Source organism: Acipenser ruthenus, chromosome 15, assembly GCF_902713425.1.
Source record: "Acipenser ruthenus chromosome 15, fAciRut3.2 maternal haplotype, whole genome shotgun sequence".
Classification (NCBI taxonomy): domain Eukaryota; kingdom Metazoa; phylum Chordata; class Actinopteri; order Acipenseriformes; family Acipenseridae; genus Acipenser; species Acipenser ruthenus.
In genome coordinates, this window is record NC_081203.1 from 27689233 (window position 1) to 27710516 (window position 21284).

A 21284-nucleotide genomic window follows, 5' to 3' on the forward strand; every position below is an offset into this window, starting at 1 on the left:
TGGAACCTCAAAAGCTCTTTGGCTGGGTTTCCAGACATTCTGGAAATCCAGGATGTGATAGGAAACATAAAAATGTTTTCCAGGAATGGAAAAGTTGTGAATCTGTTGGGTGCCAGCTATTGGGAATGTTTTGATAGTATTACAGTATTTATTCTAGCAAACCTTAAAAATATAGATACAAAATTAAAATGATTGTTACTGACATAAGGAATTTGGTTGTTACCCTCATTTACTAAAGAGAAAAAAACAAATAAATATGAAGGGTTGTGAATAAAATCTCCATTGTAATGTCAATAACTAGATAAGACGCATATATTATTAATTATTATCTGGGCATTTTTACTATCAGCATTTGTTAAAAATATATCTAGCCAAGTATTATGAATATACTGAATAACCATTAAGACTTAATGCAGTGCAAACCTAATGGAGGGCTGTAAAATCCTTTAACCTCTTTTTCGAGGGTGACATATTTTCATTTCTGAGCCTTTTAATTGTAAAATAGAGGCTGTCATGAAAAAAGCTTTTAGTAAAATATGCTATTGATAAAATGTATTTCAGGTTTATGGGAAAGGGCTGAAAAACCCAGACTTACATTATTATACACTAGGCATTTTAAACAAAGCCTGATCTGTATTGACCTTGTGCTTCTAGCTGCTGAAATTGTTCTGCAGTCTAGGTTTTCTAGAAGTTTAAAGGTGTAGTTACTACCTGTTAAACACAGGTGGCCGGGAATGTGTACCAAATTGTAAAATAGTAATTAGTTATTATTATTAGTATTATTAGTATTAGTATGATTTATTATTGTTGTCATTGTCATTATTAAAAACATGACGCAATCCATTGGGTATCTTAAACTTCATCTTTGATTTCAGCTTGCAGGGGCTGCTCCCCTCATGGATATTGCAGACCTGCCCCAGCTCCCTCAGCCCTCTTTTCTCCAGAAATCCAAGGCCCCCAAGTCCATGTTTGAAGATGCTGAAAGGATACTGCGAGAAGTGAAGAACAACAAGAAAGTCCTTGAAGAAAACTTGGAAGCCATTATGCGGGCAAAAGATGGAGCTGCCCTACACTCTCAGATTGAGGCTTTGTCAACCAACAGGTATGGACTAGCGCTATAGCAGACTCATTCCCAATTCACATTACAGAAGTGTAGCACTGATTAACGATGTAAGCACTGCTTGCCTATGATAACGTGAATACTCTTCATATACTTTAAAATTACACTTGTGTTTTCAAAAATGTGGGTTATTCAGTACTGAGTAGCACATGTCAACAAGAAGAGAACACAAATCTGGTAAATGTACATCTTGCTTTTTAAGGAAATAGTTGCTACAAAGTACAAAATTCTCTCTCCTTTCTGTGAATGTGGATTTTTTTTAAAGAAATTTTAAAAAAAGATACTAATGGTGTCTGCAGAATGTATCCTAGGAGCTTGCATACTGGTGGTGTTTATGTAGTGTGGAATGCTTTTGATGAAACTCGGGTAAGACATTTTTAAGCAAGTTATTGGCAGTATCAGAATCTGGCAAAATACGAGGGACCTTACAACGTCGTGCGTATGGTGGATGTACGTCACGGTGATCTTGTATTTTCAGCTGTGGCAGGGTATGTTTGTTACTAATGTACTTAAAAATGTTCCCAATAGCCAGTATTCCGATCTCCAGTTTTGTCTTTCTGTTTTTTGGGTTTTTTTTCCCTGTTGTTTCTGAACCCCAGAGCAGTGATTTGAGTGTGTTATTTTGCTTTGTGCTGTTTCAGCCCTCAACCATGCTATTGTGACAAATCGATTCATTATCCATAAAAGCCCCCTCAGTGTGCTTTCAAGAATCTGATGCTGTAAAAGGTCAGGCCTACTTTCCATGTCATCTTAACACTGACATGGTGTAAAAGTTACAAGTAGGATGTTAGATTAGTTCTGGTGTTTACCACCAGTTTCATTCATTCTAAATAAGCATAACATAATGTCCCCATAGAATATCTTGAAGCTCTCTGTCTTGAATTACTCTTTTAATCAGACTTTTAGTTTAATCGTGTTTGTATGGGATACAAGAAACACCTGTATGTTGTTTTGTAATATTGTAGTGCATTGAAGCTAAACAAATTAGGATGAAAGAGACACCTAAATTGTCATGAAAAGTAACCATTTCCATATAGTCACCCCTTTTGCTACTTTTCCATGTTCATTGTTGTAAATTGGTGAAACACAGCGCCCCCTGTGGTTCACAGTGGAAGTCTGGACAGGACATCATAGGTCTATTTAGTTGCTTTAATTTTTAATTAGCGTCACTGTTTAAATAATTTAAATAGGTTCCTTTGCGTACCGCGGTTATTCGAAATAAATATCTAACGGTGCCTGTCAGTCTCTTTTGTGTATTTCTCTCTGTAAAAATATGTAAAACGCAAGATTTTGATCTGTCACTGCTTAGATAAATAGTATAGAACCCTATATGGAAGATGTAAATGTAAGTGTTTGTTACCTTTTCTCCAAATAATTCTGTTAAGTCTCTGACTTTCTAAGCAAAAAACCTTCAGATAAAAAGATATTTAAGAGTAGTGTGTGCTCATAGCCATGATGAACCACAAATATCTCTCTCTCTCTCTCTCTCTCTCTCTCTCTCTCTCTGTGCTTGCTCTTCCACACTGTACAAGACCTTTGTCACAAAATAATTACTGCATTGGTAACCTGTTATTCTGTATTGAACATTTTTCAAAGTCATTTTTTTTATTGTGTCATGTTAAATTCTTACTTCAAGAGGCTCTTTGCAGACGTTTTTGTTTGGATAGTGGAGGAGAGAATATACAGTACAGCTTGTTATATCTGACAGAATATAAAGTCATTTCTATTCCTCCTTTCAGTATAATTCGAGTTCAGTGCAACAGCCCTGACTGTTGCCATTCCGTGTAACATTATTGGGCAGGAAACAGAAAAGAAAAAAAAAGGTTCTAAAACCTAAAGGGCTGATTGGCTTTGCAGCATATTTAACGTCAAGACCATTTGAATGGCTTGACTGACAGTTGCCCTCAGAGTGTCCTCCAAGCTTCAGCAGGTTAAGGCAAACAAAACAATCAGATTGATTGGCAGATGTCAAGGAAGTGTTTACCACACAGGAGCCCGATAATACATTTAATACATGATGTGGAATAGGACTTGGTGTGTAAAATTGAAGGATGTGTGCCAAGAACTTTTGGATTTTAGGTAAACTGCTCCAAGCCCAGTAATGCTGGAGGAAATAAATAGGTAATGAACCTGATATTGTTTAATTCTCTTTACATAAATATATATTTAGAACTGGTAATTTGTTCAATACAGTACATTTGTCTGTCTATTGAATCATTGTCTGTCTGTCTTATTTATCTACTCTATATATGTCTACAGTGTGAATGCCCTTTGATCCTCTTGCAGCCAGCCCTGCTTGGTCAATCTATTAATCTTTCTATCTGTTCACTGACCCTATATATTGATGTGTCTGTCCATCTATTTATTTATCTATCAAATAAAATGTAAACATATTTCATGTTTTGCACCATAAGCCCCTGTCATAATGGGTTTTTAAGTTCATTTAGTTGTGTAGAGCTGATAAGTAATTCGATTTTCAGGGGATAAAATAATCAGATCTACTATAGGTTGCAATATACATGGTGATTCGAAAGTAAGTTTACCACATCAGTGCACCAACTTTCTAATCATCCTGTATATAAATATAGCAAGACACAGCAGGATTACTGCTTAAAACAGACCCTATTCCAAAATATTAGCCAAAGTGACAAATGGCTGATTGCTTCCTTACAGCCAAACTCAATTAACTATTTAGCTAGGTAATGGGTATTTAGGGAAAATAATAACTCATGCTGTGAATGTGAAACAATATTTAAATTAAATTAACAAATCACATATTATTAATTCACTGTTAATACATTATTAAACTGGCACAGGACTTCATTTTACTTTTGGTGAGGGTTAATAAGTAAACATTATAGCAAGGATCCCTTTTATTTCAATGTGAAAATAGAGTAGTAGTTTCAAGTTCCAGTAAAAAAAATATGAGATTGGATGAGGATCTGGTGTCAAGAGCTGTATTTTTTTAGGCCTTTTGTGCCAAATTGTGTGGCTTACTGATATTATTGGGTGTTCACTGTTAGTGGTAATATGACATTTTAAATGTTCTTCAGGAGAGGTAATACTGTTTGGCATTGTAGTTAAGGGTTAACGGCTGATATTCATTACAGAACATTAGTCTGTTTCTGAGGCAGGTTCAAGGAGACTGCTTGTACCCATGTGCATGAATCAGCTGTTGTTGAATTTCTCATTTGTTCTGCTCTCAGAATGTTCCTTCAGATGTCAGCCCTAGTTTTTTTCGGGTCAGACAGATCCTAATGGGTAGCTCTCGACTGACTGTGTGCTTAACTCTTTCTCAGCCAAAATAGTCTTATAAGCTCAATCCTGCTCAGCCCCTTCCAGCTGTTCACCTCATTAATGACCTTGTGACAGCAGTTGCATATTTGTAGTACAGTAGTAGCCAACCCAAGACATATGTTAATGACACTTGGTGTGCTGCCTGTCGTGTTGTAGACGCCCAAGTGTCTACAACACTATTGCCACCATTTCCAGCTCATTTCACATTGCCTACTTTTAACTTGGTCTTAGTCCCTAGCTGTATGCAACACAGACACACACATGTGAGAACAGGATACACACTTTGTGAATGACAGAAAAAATATTGACAAACAGCTTATAATATAAAAATGTGTGTGTGTGCTTTCACTGAAACTTCTACACACCCTATGTAATCAGGTAATCAGAGTGAAGCTCAATTTCTTTAGCATTAACTCATTTCAAAGCATCCTTTACAACCTGTACTCTTTCAGATATGTCATTACCTAGCTAAGCATGCTTTACAAAACCCCCGGTCAGGCGATGCATGCATTCCAGTTATTAATCATCAGTAACATCTACAGCAGGCTTTTAGCAGGTAATACTTTTCAAATCCAGAACATAAAAAGCAGCATTTTGATGGATTACTGTGAGACTCTGCTTCAGGTAGCAGGTGTTCACCCCTTACTAAAGCAAGTCCTGGCCAGATCCTGTTCGTGTTGTTGAATACATGTCTAGGGATGACATGCTGACATGTTCACAACGGCAGTCTGCAAATAATAACCTCAAGATTGCTTCCCTTATATGTGGATCTTTTGATAGAAGTTTGGCTACACTTTAGATTACATGCCCTGCTCTTACATTGTAACTACTAGTGGAATAAATGTGTTCAAAAAGGCAATTTACATGTAATTCGACAGTAGTTACCATGTACCCCGTTATTACAATTTAATGACATGGCTATTCATGCTATTTTAATATATGCTAGTGGAGCTCCTGGACATACTGTATAAATAAAATATGTTCTCAGTCTGAGCATACAGCTGTTTGTTGTGTTATTTAGTTAGAGGTAACCATAATGCAGAGGTGGAAAACACTGTCATGCAATGGAGTGGGTGTTTGTAATATTTATATAAAATATATTACAAAACTGAAAACCACATATTTAATTTTTACAAAATGTTTTTGATTTCTTGTTTTAATTTTTATATTCCTTTTTCCAAAAAGGACAAAAAAAAATTCTGACAAAGCTGGATGAAAGCTTATTGCTCTCAAAAGCTGAAAAGCGCAGGCACACTGACTCCCCAGTGTTTGCAGAACAGTAATTTGAAAGTAAAGTATACTGCAGGGGTCTCCCAACCCTGGTCCTACAGTGTCTTCTGGTTTTCATTTCAACCAAGCTCTCAGTTACTTAATTGAACCAGTTATTGGCTTAATTAGTCAAGATGAACACTCCCGATCTTTAGACATTGATGATGTAAAGACACCCGTAAGACCTGCAGGATTGGGGCTGTCCAGGACCTGGGATGGAGACCCCTGGTATACTATATGTGTTGCTCCCCCTGCTGGGACCCTGCCAATGCCTGCACCTGGCTTGCAGACAGACGCACATCTGTTGGCAAATCAGGTGTATTCTTTTTTTTCTCAGGCAGCATGAAGTGCAACTGCATTAATTAAGCCTGGGTATAGCATTGGAGAGTCAACAGCCAAGAAGTAATTAGTGTGATTGGATGCTGCCTGCTGTTTCATCATAGGAGGATCACTAAATGAAGTGGTAATCGTCTTTGGAATAAAATGGTTTGCAGATTTTGTATAGATATTTATACAGTAGGTCAATTTCTCTAATGTAATGCTCAGGTAATTTTATTCTAAGTTCTGAGATACTGTCAGAATTGTCTTTGCTTTGCTGCAGTCGATCACATTTCCACCTGAACAAGTCATTATAACATATTATTTATAATTAGTGCAAGCGGGTGTGTGTGTATCTAGCACTATGCCTCAAACCATTGTCTTTGCTGATCTACAGTACAGTCGGTACTTTTACACTGCTCAGCCTCTTTGCACTAATTACAGTAACTAAGATGTCAGATCTTTGAATGTGCATCCTAAGGTTTTTGTTTGCAACCCATCTCACCACCAGAAAGTCGCTCAAATATCAAGTGATTGAAGTCAGCATTTAAACAACAGTAATAATCACTCACTCCAGGCACATGGTGCACTTCCCATTCGGTTTACCTTGGCTGGTTTTCTTTGAAATGGCTCTGTATGCTTCATTAAATTACAAGGATGTATTTTTTTTTTACCCTCTCCTGGTTTGAATTTGGAAAACTATGGTAATTAATGGAGAGACATACAACCAGAACAAAGCTAATTTCAGCATGTCATTTTGACCCTGTTTGCAGTTGAAATGGCCTTGAGCATCCTTGACTGGGGGGGGGGGGGGGGGGGGAGACATGTGTTGCCTCATTGACAACATTTGAATTAACCGGATTGCCAAAGATAATGGTTTAATGATGATGTTTCGACAATTCAGATAACTTCAACTTAAATTGCTCTACAAAATTGCTAGTGGAGATGCATTGGATAGCCTTTATATGTTGTGTTAGGGTAAACTACATAAGTGTCTATAGAAGAGGCAAAGACTTGAGAATCCAGTGAATGAGAAAATAATTCACATATCTCTTTATGGTATGAGCAGAGTAATGATGGTGCTCTGGCAGGGATATGTTCACAAGGTGTAGAATGTCAAGGCTGGAACAGTTTTTTTTTTTATTTGGGGCCATGTTAACAAAGTTCATAACATATTTTAGTTGGCTTGGCTCAGTTAGTAGTCATTTCTGATACAAGGTCAGAAGTTTGAATACTAGTTGGGTGGTGAAAAAAATAAACCTCAGCAAACTAATCTTCCAGCTCTGTACTCCGTCAGCCAACACTCATGGTTGTGGGGGCGTTGTGTTGTTGAAATTGCTTTTAAGTGAGACATGAAACTGCTTCTAAGTGCTAAAATGGAGGTGTAAACCTCTATGGGAAAGGCTTATCTCATAGAAGCATTCCCATTCACAACCGTTAAATGAATTAGTCATCTAAAGAAGAGTAAAGTCGCCATACTTTTTTTTTTTTTTTTTAAGTAAGGACTAAAGTTGCCAGATGTCTTGTTGTGATTAATTACTCAGACCTAAGTTAACCCATTTAGGTTAACAAAAAAGGCTTACTATCTAATAAAACATTATTGTAGGAATGAGCAGTGTATACTTTATCTTACAGTAGCCAATCCTGTCTAACTTTAAATGAAATCATTATTTAAAAGTACCAAAGGGAAAGGTTTATTTCACACTGTGTTTAGAGTGGAAAGGCTGCAGGATATGGCAGAAGCTTGGGGGGCTGGGTTAATCTATCCCTGTCTTCCTGTTTTAAAGTGTCATTAAATGAAAAATAGGAATATTTCAAGATGGAAAGCATTACAGTCCCCATATACCTTGGGCTATAATCAAGAGAAGGGAAAAGGATCCAAATGGCTGTGTCATAGCTGGAGAGCCTGCGCGACATTTTTATAGGGTGAAACTGAGAAGACTGAGTCGTCTGGTCTGGGGATGATGGCTGGGTCAGGAGCTTTACTGCATTAAACAGGAATGGTGGGCCTGGAACAGCTGCACTGCCAAACCAGACTGGACTAGAAAGCAGAGCTCATAGTCTTTTCATCTGCCAAGAATCTCCCAAAACCTGCACGCCATATGGTGAGGTAGAGAGACTGCACATGTTAAAATCTGCCATGTATTTAACTGTTTAGTGGTCATGTCTCTGAAAATGCATTGTTTGGGAATTACATAGATGTTAAAAAGATGATTTAAACACTGATGAGACTTAATGGAAATCTATGACTCGGGCTGCTGTCTAAATCTGATCGATTACATGGAAGAAATATTATTGTATTCCTATATCCTTTTATGCGATAGAGAGAAGATAGACTTAGGTCAGTCAGTGGTACAGTATCTAATCATCAGAGAGAAAATTGTTTTAACTTCTTATACCTAGCAATCATCAGAGAGAAAATTGTTTTAACTTCTTATACCTAGCAACCCCTTCAGAAACGTGTCTGGAGATTCCATATAACAGCTAATTCTGTTCAGGTGCTTGTCTTTCTGTCATTTAGATACTGATTTAATAGCATATTAAACAAAATGATTATTATTGTTAGAGACTCATAGCTAACAAATGCATGTCGAGGCCCAAAATAAAAGCTTCACCTTGAGTATTTATTGGTTTAATAAAGTTTTATACAAGTGCCAGTGCCTGTGGAGAGACCCATGGTTTGATGCTGGAAGTAATAGTTTGCAGCTGTAAATTGCCCCCATATTCCATACTGAATCAAACTGTCAGTCCTATGGATTAAGGATCATAGGATTGCCTACTTGAAGTACTACATTAGGGTAATGCATGTACATGTTGTACAACAGAATTCACCCTTGAAGTAACCGGCAATGAATTACCACATGTAGTGTAGCAGTCCACAGGTCCTGCCTGAGTTCTGTTGGAGGTTCATTTTCAACCCCACTACAAAGTCCTATATAGGTCAATATGTTCATCAGTTTTAAAATGAGTGTTTTAGTAATTACATACCATGTAAACATGAACTTACTGATTGCTGCTGTTGCCTTTTTAATGACTAATCTTTAATGCTTTTAGAATATGAAAAAAAAGGATGTGGATACTTAGCACTTACAGGGTTAAAAGTGGAACAGGATGCAGATTTAGGCAGTGTTTCATTGTATGGTTTTGGCTTGTACTGAGATATTGTATTTGGAATAAACATACATCTATTTAAAAAAATATAATTAAAAAAGTGTATCCAGTTTACATGTAATGTGTTGTATTTTATTGTTCTGTGCCAGTGACTTAATCATTTTTCAAAGCATGGATTGTCGGTGCTGGGGCAGGTGAACCATGTCAAAGGCAATTCTTGTCAACAAATGGACCAGGTGTTTAGTGCCAACCAGGTAAAACTGCAAATTATTCTCTGTACTTGCAGTATATGTAGCTTTGTGTCCATGTGATATATTTTTCATCAGAACACACTTTTTAACAAGCTGTTCTTCAATTATATTTCATCATCTTCTATTTCACTCCTTTATTAATTAATTATTTTCTGCAGTGTACTACTAAAAAATGATCTCCAAATGATTTAAGCTGGATTTGAACTAATTTTCATCGTTGTTGCATTTTTGAAAAATCGAGTTAATGCTCCTGAGACTTTTGGCATGGGCTTCATAAATATCAGTCTGCACTATTTTTCTATTGCTAAAAATCTCTGAAGAATTTGGCACAAAAAATCTGGTCCAAATTCTGGGCTCAGCACAGAGCCTTGTCTGAGCCAGCAGTGAACTTTATCCCTGAGCATTTCCAAGATCCTCCATCTCACGTTAGAATGTACAAAACAGATTGTTTTGTGAAGCTTTCCACTAAAGGGAGCCTTATCATGTTTCAGTTGGAAAGTAATGCTTTAATTCCCCAGTCAGGCTTATAAATATGCAGGTTTATGGTTCAGGAGAAACGTTCCAGGAACTGTGTCTGGAAATTGTGTTTTTTGCCAACCAAACTAAATTTGCTTGTACAAAAACTTTTATGACCATCTTCAAAATCAATTAGAATCGGGTTTGATAAAGTAAAAATGTAATTTTGTTTTGTGTTTTCAGTCCCTTGTTTGTGGCACATACTTGTCTTTAGGTGCCTGATAAAATAAATTGGAGTTGTCCCAAATGGTCGTGAGGCTGTCATAGCCTGCATTATGAATTTTGGAGGCTTTCATTTATCATTTGTGAGTACATGGTAATGATGACATTTATATGAATTCAATTGTATAAAACATATATATATAAAGGAGAGTGAGTAGCAAGATTAGAGGGCTGTTATCTACTTTAGCTGTGTTTTACATTGTATAGAGGACTTTGAAGGACAAGATTACAGTTGAATGACATTGTTGGCAAGTGAAGAATTGCAGATTGACATTCATGCATCTTGTCTACATATGGGATATCTCTTGTTTCCAGGCATGAAAGCCATGCAGAGGAGCCCTATGTATCACAATGTGTGATTCTGTGTAACTGTCCCTGTATCTTCAGTGCACAGCTTTACACACAACTTTCTTTCTATCAGTTTACTGATGCTCAATCTATGCACTGTACTTTTTTTTTTTTTTACAGGGCACTAGTAAATTAGCTTAGCAAACTATTAAAGCCATTTGTTTTATTATAGTGAGGCATAATGTTGATTGGGTTTGTGGATAGAGACATAGTTGGCTCAATATCTAGCTCAGGGTGACGTGGATGTATGACTGTATTGAAGAGAGCTGTTAAATGTACTTGTGATCAGAAATAAAGATTGGGAAGGAACTTGGCTTATTGCTGCTACATACTGCAGAGCTGAAGGAAAGTAAAACAGAACGATTAACTGTTCTAATGGTTTGATGTTTTTGAAATATATTATCTGTTTATTCCTTATGAAAATGATCATATAAAAAAGACAATAAAAATGAACATACCCTGTAAATGTAAAAAAGAAAGTCTTTAAAAAGCACATTTATTAATTGTATTAAAGAAATAATCTTCTTAGCCTTGCATACAAATATTGCAACAAAGTGACAAAAAAAGTTCCTTTAGTTTAGCTAAGATTTTATTATGGAGGGCTGTAGGTTATGAATGAAAGTAAATAGATGTAGCATTGAATATACTGCCTTTTCCTATTTTCTTCACTAACCTCTTCTGACACAGTCCTGAGGCTTCAAGAATATTGTTTTTCAATTTCAAGGAAATATTAGAAAAACAAAAAAAATTACGCCCAATGAATCATTCACTTACAGTGGGTTTAGTAAAGTTGTAGAAGATACTGTATACCACATGTTTTCAAAATTTAAATTCCTCAGGATAACAATAAGGGAAATGTTATGTGTTTTTAAACTGGTTGTGAATGTATAATGGGCACTTGAAGGCACATCATGGGGCACTGTTAAGAAGACTGTCACAAGCCATATCAGGCAAAATCAAAAATCCTGTTACAAAAGTTTGCCGTTCTCCCCCATAGCTCTGGTTCTATATACAGTATATATTTACAGTGCCAGTCAAATCCTGCTCTTGCACATAGAAAGAGGTCAATGGTCATGTTTATTGGAACACACTCATTTTTATACATTTTTTGGTAGAAAAACATTTTATTTTAATATGGAGTTTTGATTTCCTTTTATTGTTTTGTTGCCAATTTCAGCTTTTTGCTGGCAGACAAAATTTGCCTCATCAGAACTGGAATTTCCTTTAACTAGAACCAGACATGCATCTCACCGTTGACTATTCTTGGCTACACTTTTTTCAGACAGGCAGTTTTCTCCTTAACTCAAATGCATTACTTCAGTATCTCAATCATAATTCAAATACTAAAATGTCTTTATTGGAAATTCCACCTAGCACATTTAGGGGCTTGTGAGGAAATATACAAAATATAATTGTAATTGCCGTATTAACCTTTTTTAATGTTTTTAAAAAATTTAGTAATCGCCAATTATTTTATTATTTTCTCCCAATTTGGCATATCCAATTATTTTTAGGCTCAGCTCACCGCTACCACCCCCGCGCTGACTCAGGAGTGGTGAAGACGAACACCCGCGTTCCTCCGAAGCGTGTGCCGTCAGCCGACCGCTTCTTTTCACACTGCAGACTAACCGTGCAGACACCTCGGAGCTACAGCGTTGGAGGACAACTCAGCTCTGGGTAGCTTACAGGAAAGCCCACAGGCACCCGGCCAGACTACAGGGGTCGCTGGTGCGCGGTGAGCCGAGGACACCCTGGCCGACCTAAAATGTAAAAAATTCACAGCATATTTTCCCCCCTAGTTTCCTGTTAGACACGCCCAGATCACTTGCAAGGGGCTGCCAAAGTCGCATTGTCCTGCCAGCCCTTCTAGATTGTGTGGCTACATCTGGAAATGATTTGGCTTGATAATATTATCAATCAGGGAGCAGAGACAGTGTTATTAGTGTCTGATTTGACTGGCTTGCTCATGCATTTTGGAGAAAACAGTCATTTTCCCCCTAGAATTACTGTTGGCCAGACCATTGGAACATTTCAGATTTTTACACAAAGTGGTTTCCCTCTGCGGCAATTCATAAGGGCTGGATCTGAGAAAGAAGGGGCGAATATTACATAAATGTGGTTGGCATGACTTGGTCTCTGCAGCTTCATAATTAACTCTGTAAAGATTGCTTACGGGTTTATGTATTGTAGTCTGTCAAGGCTAATTAGACTAGAATGTGAAACAGTAGACGAGCCAGTTACCTCAAAGCACTGATCTTAAACATGAAATACATTTGATTTGTTTGCGTTCTGTTAGAATTATCCAATGTATACTGAGGTACTCTAGAAAAAGCAGTGTGTTTCTGTGACTAAACAACATAATGAAATATAGAATTTTCAAAACCAAAAAGCATTCACACAAATAACACAAACATAAAAAGCAAAGAGGACAGCTGAGCTGTATGTGCTACAGCATGTGCACTGGCACACATAAATCACAATGAGGTCTTTATATGATATTGCCCCTATATGTATGGACTATGAAGAGAACATACTAAACCTGTGTTTCTTCTGAGGTTCATCATTACATCCTTAGCAGTGTACTGGAATTGGAGTACAACAACACTGCCTGAAGATTTAATATGGGCTTTGATATTTTTGAATTATGTTTCATTAGGAAATAGAAAAGAGAGATATTATTCAAAACCAGGCTGCTGTTTACATCTTTTCCTGGGTAGATTCTTCAGGGAAATGGTGTGCGATTACTGAATAGACTTTCCAGTATGCATTAGAAGCAGCTGCTATGCTTAGAGACTGCTGTCAAAGTAAAGCAGGCTTTGATGGTTAAATGAGGACATTCTGTCAGCTAGATCTGCTCTGAGTTATGTCATCTAGATCTGCTCGTTGTTTTCATTTTCTTTAGTAGCTGTAATTGAGATTGCATACATCCATTTTGCGTAGCTATTTGCTAAATATAATCTGACCAATGTTATTCACTAAAATATATATATTTGAATACTCCTGTTTATTTTTTTTAAAACTGTGCCAAAGAACTATAATGTGTTACTAATAATAACTGTTACTGTAGCAGTGGATTGCTCAATCCATGTACAACATGTCCTCTCAACAAAGGAATGTAATCCATCTGTTTTGTTCACAATTTTGTCATTATCATGCCATTTATAAACCTTAAACATTGTAGGCCTCAATTGTATTTATTTACTTTGGTTCTTCTTTCTCTGTTGCCAGCATACTTTTAGCACCCTCAATTTATTATCTGTCAAATAGTATTACATTTTCATAATTTGATTTCATTTTTCTAAGCTCAGTTTTCAAGTTGTAAATGTTTTGTTTATAATATCTATAATAATGAGGTGTCCTTGAGGCATTTAACAGTGAGCCTGGGAGAGAGGTCAACATTGTTCATGCGGTATTCACAGAATAAAAAGAGATTATCCATTTACAGCTCTGGGATTCTGGTGACTAAAATTGGAAAGTATGAAACCGATTTAGAAAGTTACAAATCAGTTTTACATAGCGGTCCCTTGGCATTTTAAAGTAGCAATTTATTCAGACGAATGCAGGTTTTAAAGATTATGTTTACTTTGCCCCCAATATCAGGGATGCAACTGAAGAGACACGAATCAAGAAGACAGTGGATGCCTGGATTGGCACTCTCAGCGATTTAGACTGCCTCTGCTTTCCTGTCATCTTTTTTTTGCATAAATCTTTGTTTGTGATGCACTGGTGTTCGCATGATGTAATGAGCGCAAAGTTTTTTTTTTTGTATACATTTTGGCTGCAAACCAGCACTAATCTGTGAGATTGCCCCCCAATCCCCCCCCCCCAAGATGAGGTTAACATTGAAATCATCATGGTATTTATGTATTTATTTAAAATGTACCCTTTACTCCTTGGATGAACTAAATCACGTATTCAATAACATACAAGTTAAAAATTTAATAAACTGGCTTATTCAACAGCATAGCATCTATGCTATCCCCATAAAGCTTTAACCCCCCCCCCACACACAACTTTGGGACAGTATCATTGGAAACAAGTAGACGAGCCACCCTTCAATAAAGAAAAAATAAATAAATAAATGACTGAATAAATTGGATCCCTTGAATCTTTATTAACTTTGGCTAAGCTAGCCTCCAATATCACACTGTCCTTTACTGAGCAGCGTTCAGGATGCATAAGCAATGTGTCCCACTGTATTTCAAAACCACTCAGAAGGAATACGGACACCATGTTATGGTAATGCTCAACCTTTCAAGAAGGTAGGTGGAGTACAACCCAGGGGGGCATTGTAATTTATTATTCATTGTGATTCTGTAGGGGAGCTTTGACCCAGTAGTACTTGTGCCTACACTGTGGAATTGCTACCTTTTTATATCCACGTGGGCACAGTGAGCAGAGAACATAAATAAATGAATACAGTGAATAAGCTGTTTGCCTCTGGATATGCACTTTCTGAAATCATCCAGCCTGGAGTGAAAAAAATCTTGAGTTGCAGAAAGTGGCAATTTTCCTTTCCTGACTGCTGTCATAACTGTATTTTTTTTGCCCTTTCTTCATTCTAACCAATAGAGAGACCTGCAAAAAAAAAAAATAGTGACTAACTGTAACGGTGTACACCCCGCCCCTGTGTGTATTGTATTATTTGTTGTATTATTATTTAAAATGTATGATTTGTGTGTAAAAGTATGTTATTTTATTGTTAATTGTTTTGCAGCATGTATGGGGTTAAACCTCCCCATCCATGCTAAACTCGTGCAGAATATGACGGTCGCCAGATGGATGAATTTATTACTGATTTGGAGACGGTCACATGTATAAAAACCTGTAGCTTTGGCTAATAGAGTTGTGTTCAGAGGTGAAAGGAGAGACGTGAGTCATCAGATAAAGAAACTGACAAAAAACAATTGCTACCTGTGTTGGTTTTACACCAGCACGATACTTGTTTGGTTTTGTCTCTGTTTGTTTTGGCCTCCATGCTGTTTTGTTTGTGTTTTGCCAAAGTGTTTGTGCTCAAACCTTTTGTTTTGTTTATTTATTATTAAACGTGTGCATCAGTGCTTCCATACCCCAGCACTGTTGTCTGTCTACTTCCTTGCCTGACATCACCACCAGCCATCCTGTTCACGCTAACATATATCCCAATGTCAATCCTTCCTCGTATCTAATTAACTTTTTTGAATCCTACAGGGAAGGCACAGCTGAAGTGGATATATTGGTATATCCAGAGTCATTCAGTAAGAAGTTGGAAGGTTGAAAGGCTAAATAGTAAATGAAAGTCTTGAAATTCCATTTTCAAGTATAATAAGTGTTGTGTCCTTTATTCACAGAATGAAATTGCAAGAAAAGATGTTCTGTCACAAATGAAAGTGAAGGAGAAAGAAGCTGGTACTGTTTCATCTCACAAGGGTCGTGGTGCCAAGGACATGAAGCTGCACAGAGATGTGAAAAATAAAACCCAAAGTAAACGAGTAACTCAAAGCTCTGTGAAGCCCTTTCAGAACCTAGCAGGAGAACATTCTGAAAGGTCTGGTGCAAAGAGTAGACCATTAACTTTGCAGAGGAAAGAGAAAGCTGCCAAGGTGAGAGTCGAGAACGCTGCAGCTAAACAACAGACGTTTAACAACTATGAGGATGTGTAACAAACACGGCCAATCACACCTGTGCGATTGCAAATGATTATGCTAATAGATTTGTTAACAGACAGCGGGTAGGTTTCCAAGGTTTTGTGGGAACTCTTAGTCTACCATTGTGCATGTTTCCATCCCTGACCAGTATGAAGGCACATTCAAGTCATTCAAGTTACAGGAGTCACAAACTTTTAAAGAAACAAACATCCATACAAGAAACAGTATGTGTGCTATAAGCACTTTCATAGTTAGCTTTTTTTATTATATATAATTCAGTTTCCTTCAGCTTTAAAACACTTAATGTTCTTAAAAATCCTCTTAATATTCAGAATCTCTTTCAAGGTGACTTTACAACACTGACTGGCACAATAACTTTTGGACCAACTCCAGATGTTTAGACAGAAACTGTTCTACTCTATGGCAATCAAAATTGGTAATGATGTTACTACAACTGCAGCCTATCTTTTTACATTGTGATCCGATTACAAACATGATTTTGTAATTCTGTAACAGATAAAAACTATGTAAATGAATGAACTACACTATGTAGTTTGTAACCAAAATAGGTTGCTGTAATAGGTTAAAATGAGCGATGTGTTGGCTCAGTGACAGATTATCTATAAATAAAAAAGATGGTCTCCAGGACAAAAGACAGACCTCCTCAGTACTCATTATAACATGCCAATGTTACTTAGCAAGCACTGTCACTATGGAACCAGGAGAAACACACACAACCTAGCAACTAGCAGAGTGTCTGACATTTAAGGTTGTCATTAATAATGAGTGTACAATCTGTAGTCTATTATTCAGAAAATTATTTATTATGTTTTGGTAGATGAAGAATGTATTTCTTTTCTGTTCCAAGTCAATTATTTGCACCATTTAGAAAGAACTTAGAAGGTAACCAACATAAGGTTACAAAAATGATTTGGTATTTACTGTCTTTTGGTGTTAAAAATATAGTCTTTGGCAATCTGGACACCTACCAGTGCTGGGACAGAGTAGTTTTGTCCTGAAGTTAGCCTACTTCGACTTAAAATATTTTTTGTAGCCTGCCTTAGTGCCTGCAAGGCATACACTAATGGCATACTGGTGTTGGAAATTCATATTCATGTCCAGCAAAGGTTACTTGCAGATAACACATCCATTTGAATGAAATGCAGTTGTGAGTGATATAAAACAGAACAGAAAATGACATATACAGTATAGCTAGAAACATAACTAAAAACAACACTGGATACAATGGTATCCACTAATACAGTAGGAAACACAATTCAGGTAAAATATATAAGTGGTTCATTAAAACTTTGATAAGTACAGGATCCAATTTTCATGTCTGTAAGTTGACCACAAATGAAGTCAACCTCTAAACAAATCCAACTCGAATCAACCATCTCAATCTGCACTCGACTTTATTATGGCGCTGAGCCTGTGATATTTTATTTTAGGTGCCACTGGTTATGCAGAAGTCAGTAATGGAGGATGAAGACTATCTTTCGAGGGTTTATGGGAAGGCTTTGTATCAGGGCCATCGCAGCAGTCTGAAGAAAGGCCCATATCTCAGATTGAACTCTGCTTCACCAAAATCCAAACCCCAGAGGCCCAAAGTGGTGGAAAGTGTCAAAGGTCAGTAAACACAGCAGCAGTGTTTGTGGTACATCATTGGGTTTCATTTGCAATCTGCTATTCTGTCTTTGGAATTAATTAAAATGTGTTTGGCAGTGATGTTATTAGCTGAGCCGTAATCTCTGGTAATTGCTGATGTGGAGGGTGTTTATGTGATTAAATGAAGAGTGCTTTTTATTTTTGCTTTGGCTTTTCCTTTTGCTGGTTTTGTATTCTAGTAGTTTTGGTAGTACTGTAAAAAGGAAGGCATTATTTCCTTTGTTCTGTTTGTAGTCTGTAGGGATATTAATACTTCTTGCTTTATTTTTTACATTTGTAATGTTTGTTTTATAATTACATTCAGTTAATGAAAGTACAGAGCTAAAGCAAAATTAATGTAAAAGCTTAAAACTGAAGTCTGATATTGGCGCCTATGTTTAGAATAGACAATATATTCCACACTTGTATATTATGTGTAGCAGCTGGGAGTCTATTTGCTAAATAATATTTGGTTGCAAACAATTTTCAGAAACAGTAGATAATGCCTATTGTTTTGCTGAAGGTCTTTTTTTTAAGTAACTGTGAAAGCTGAACAGCTTCAAGGACATCTCCACACCTGTCTTCAGTTTTTACAAAGTGACTCAACAGCAGCCATAGCAATACATTAAACTCTATTGCAGACTGTTATCACAACAATACTTTACATTCTTTATTTTCTTCAGATTGCAAAGCTGTTTAGCACTTATCTTTGAAATTGTGACGTCACCAGTGTCACATCTATTAGAGGTGAATTAAGTCAATGGTGCACTAACAGTAATTTATGGTGCCAACTCAGTCTTTGTTGAATTGTTGTTTACCTCACAAACGAAACCCCTTTCTTTAGATCTAGTTGTAATTGGCTTCTCAAGAGGTTACAGATCTAATAAAGTGCTAGATTTGACCGCCATCAAATACCAGTATAAAATAGTTAGGATTTTGTATTGAACATTGCTGAAGCAAAATGGCTTTTCTTGCACTGCATTTGACTGGTCCCTTCAAATAACAAGGCTTGAGAATAGAGATGATATAAAGGTTATACAAACTGGAGAGATATCAGTGTACCTTTTTGGCAGAAGTCAACATTAAAACAATGATCTGATTAATGATGGATTTGGTGGAAAGTAAATAACTAAAGGCCAACTCACCTGCTTAGTTTCTAATAAACTGTGTGCTTATGAAGAACAAACAAACCCCTAGCTGATTGAAACTGCTAGATCAGTGTGTTGGTGTACTAATTTGCAAGATAGTTTTATAATTCCTTGAAATCTAATCCAACTTTTTGTTGCAAGCATTTCTGCTGAGCATCAATAACTGTGTTTATGTTGTCTGCATACAAATGGAGTGAAGAGATTTGAACTGGACCGAAAGATTCAAAACATTTCCTGCAGGTCTGTCTCTTCTCTCACCACCACAGTTTGTTGGGGAATTCTTTCTCGGAGCTATTCAACCATGCATAATCTTTTAATGCATGCCTTTTTAGGTAATATTATGTATTGTATCATTTTGTAAAAAAAATAATTAAAAAAAACTCAACCTGAAAAGGTCAAGTTTCAGTTTCAGTTGATGGGAATAATAATAACCTCTTAAGCACAAAGAAGTAATTAAAGCAACAGCCAACATAAACAGATATTTTAATTTGCTGCCTCTCTAATGCTTTTTGGTGATGCATGAATTGCTTGGCCTTAATTTATTTATTTATTTTGCGCGGGTGTATCCTCTGATCAAAAGAGCTAACACTTAATCATAAGCTGAAGTTTTGTTTTGCATGCATTAAAGTACAAAGCATTTGCCTATTTTTATGATGCTCTATGCTCTTGATAAAAACATAATTTGAATTAATATTCTTTCTCTAAGAGCCCTTCTGGGAACCCGGTGATCTTGTCTTAGTCTGATTTTGTTTATTATAGCACACCACGCTTCACAAAGAGAGCCTCTTAGGACTTGCTGACTCACCTTATTTTTTTTCCTTCCATAGAGTTGTCACCTTATTGATTCTCTTGGGTTCAAGTGTGCAATTAAAACAAAACAATTGTTGACCTGTATCAGCTGCTATACTGTACAGTACATGTTCAGTATAGTTCTCCAACAAGATATGTGTAACATGTATATATATGTGTGTGTGTGTGTGTGAATATTTTGATAGGATAATGAAGGTGCTGAACCCATAGCCATGTTTATGTTGTTTTAGTGAAAACGTCTCATTATCTAAGGTAAACGCAGAACAGTGATTTGATACCACTTTAGCTAATAGCAGTATATCATTTCCGGCAGGGTAAGAGAACACTGTGGCAGATGTCCATGGCTTTAGATACCCATGAATGTTGGCTGCACCAGGAAGTGATAGATGATTTATCTGCAGGTGGGGTGCAACAGAAACAGATCTCTTTCCATATGGAAAAGTTGCAAGACACCTGTTTTTTTTATTTATTTTTTTCCCTAGCTTATGGCTCATGTTCTGTCCCTTATGGTAATTTTGAGTATCACGGAATCTGATTTAATCTTCTCCCAGACATGGTAGCAAGCAGATTTTGTTTCCATGCTTAAGAAATACTTTGATCCAAATCACCGCCAAGCACCAATGGAAAGAAAGATTTAATGTATTTGACTCGGTAACTTAACACACAATAAGCCAGGTGCTGTTCAAAAATCTCTAGAGTGGTAGAGATCCAACAGCACCTGATACTTGGCCAAACCCAACCCACACTCAGACATGAACTAAAAAGTGTTACTCTGCATGTCAATATCTTCAAATGCACGTACTATAGTAATGATGATTAAAACAAGCTGTCTAACATTTAATGAATATGTAAAAAAAAAAAAAAAAAAAAAAAAACATTGTGCTGCTATAAACATGTGGGCTTGCTGCTTTGCTACAAACACTACAATTTGTTAATATTAAAATAAATAAATACAAACCTTGTCATACCATAACTAATTAATGACCATTTTATTGACCTGCATAGTCATTTGTATGAAACTGCAAAACCATGAAAAGAAAATTATTTCTACTGACTGCATGCTGGTAGATGATTAATTTATTTTTAATACATCACTGTTTCAGTGATCCACTGTATGCAATACTAATTCTGTATGCCATTGAAACCAATAACAATTTTTTAAATGTTTGTAAGTTAATGTCATCCAGCAATGCGGCATAATCTCTGTGGGTTTTCTCTTATGTTTATAAAAAAAAAAAGATTTTATTTTATCATCAGTAACAGGCCACCAGTTCATTGTATAAGTTAATCAATGAAGGCTGCATAGTTTTTTTTTTTTTGTTTGTTTGTTTTGTTTTTGTGTCTTTGGTGTCGCTAGTTTGAATACAAAAATTAATGGTGATTAGAAAATGGAATGAGCCATGAATACCACTGCATTAGCAATATAAAGCATAGTGGCAGTTCTGAGCTGTGTCGGGATAAGGAGTGGGCAGGGTCGCTGGGACAGGGGCACATATAAAAGTATTGCACATGTGTTTTTTTTTTAGGAATCAAGATGAAGTCTGCCCGAACTCAAACAAGCCCATTCCCACTTAAATTGGCAGTGACCAGACCGATAAAG

At 36.6% G+C, this 21284-nt stretch overlaps 1 protein-coding gene across 1 annotated transcript in view; it reads left to right on the plus strand.

Moving 5' to 3' along the window:
• Positions 1–17716, plus strand: part of LOC117422345 (TALPID3 protein-like) — an 88616-nt gene extending 70900 nt beyond the window's left edge. The window contains exons 12-15 of the mRNA XM_058988145.1: positions 876–1102; positions 14053–14137; positions 15783–16034; positions 17531–17716. Coding sequence (XP_058844128.1) covers positions 876–1102; positions 14053–14137; positions 15783–16034; positions 17531–17716 — 750 coding nt within the window. The remainder of the gene's footprint in view (positions 1–875; positions 1103–14052; positions 14138–15782; positions 16035–17530) is intronic.
• Positions 17717–21284: the final 3568 nt, after the last annotated feature.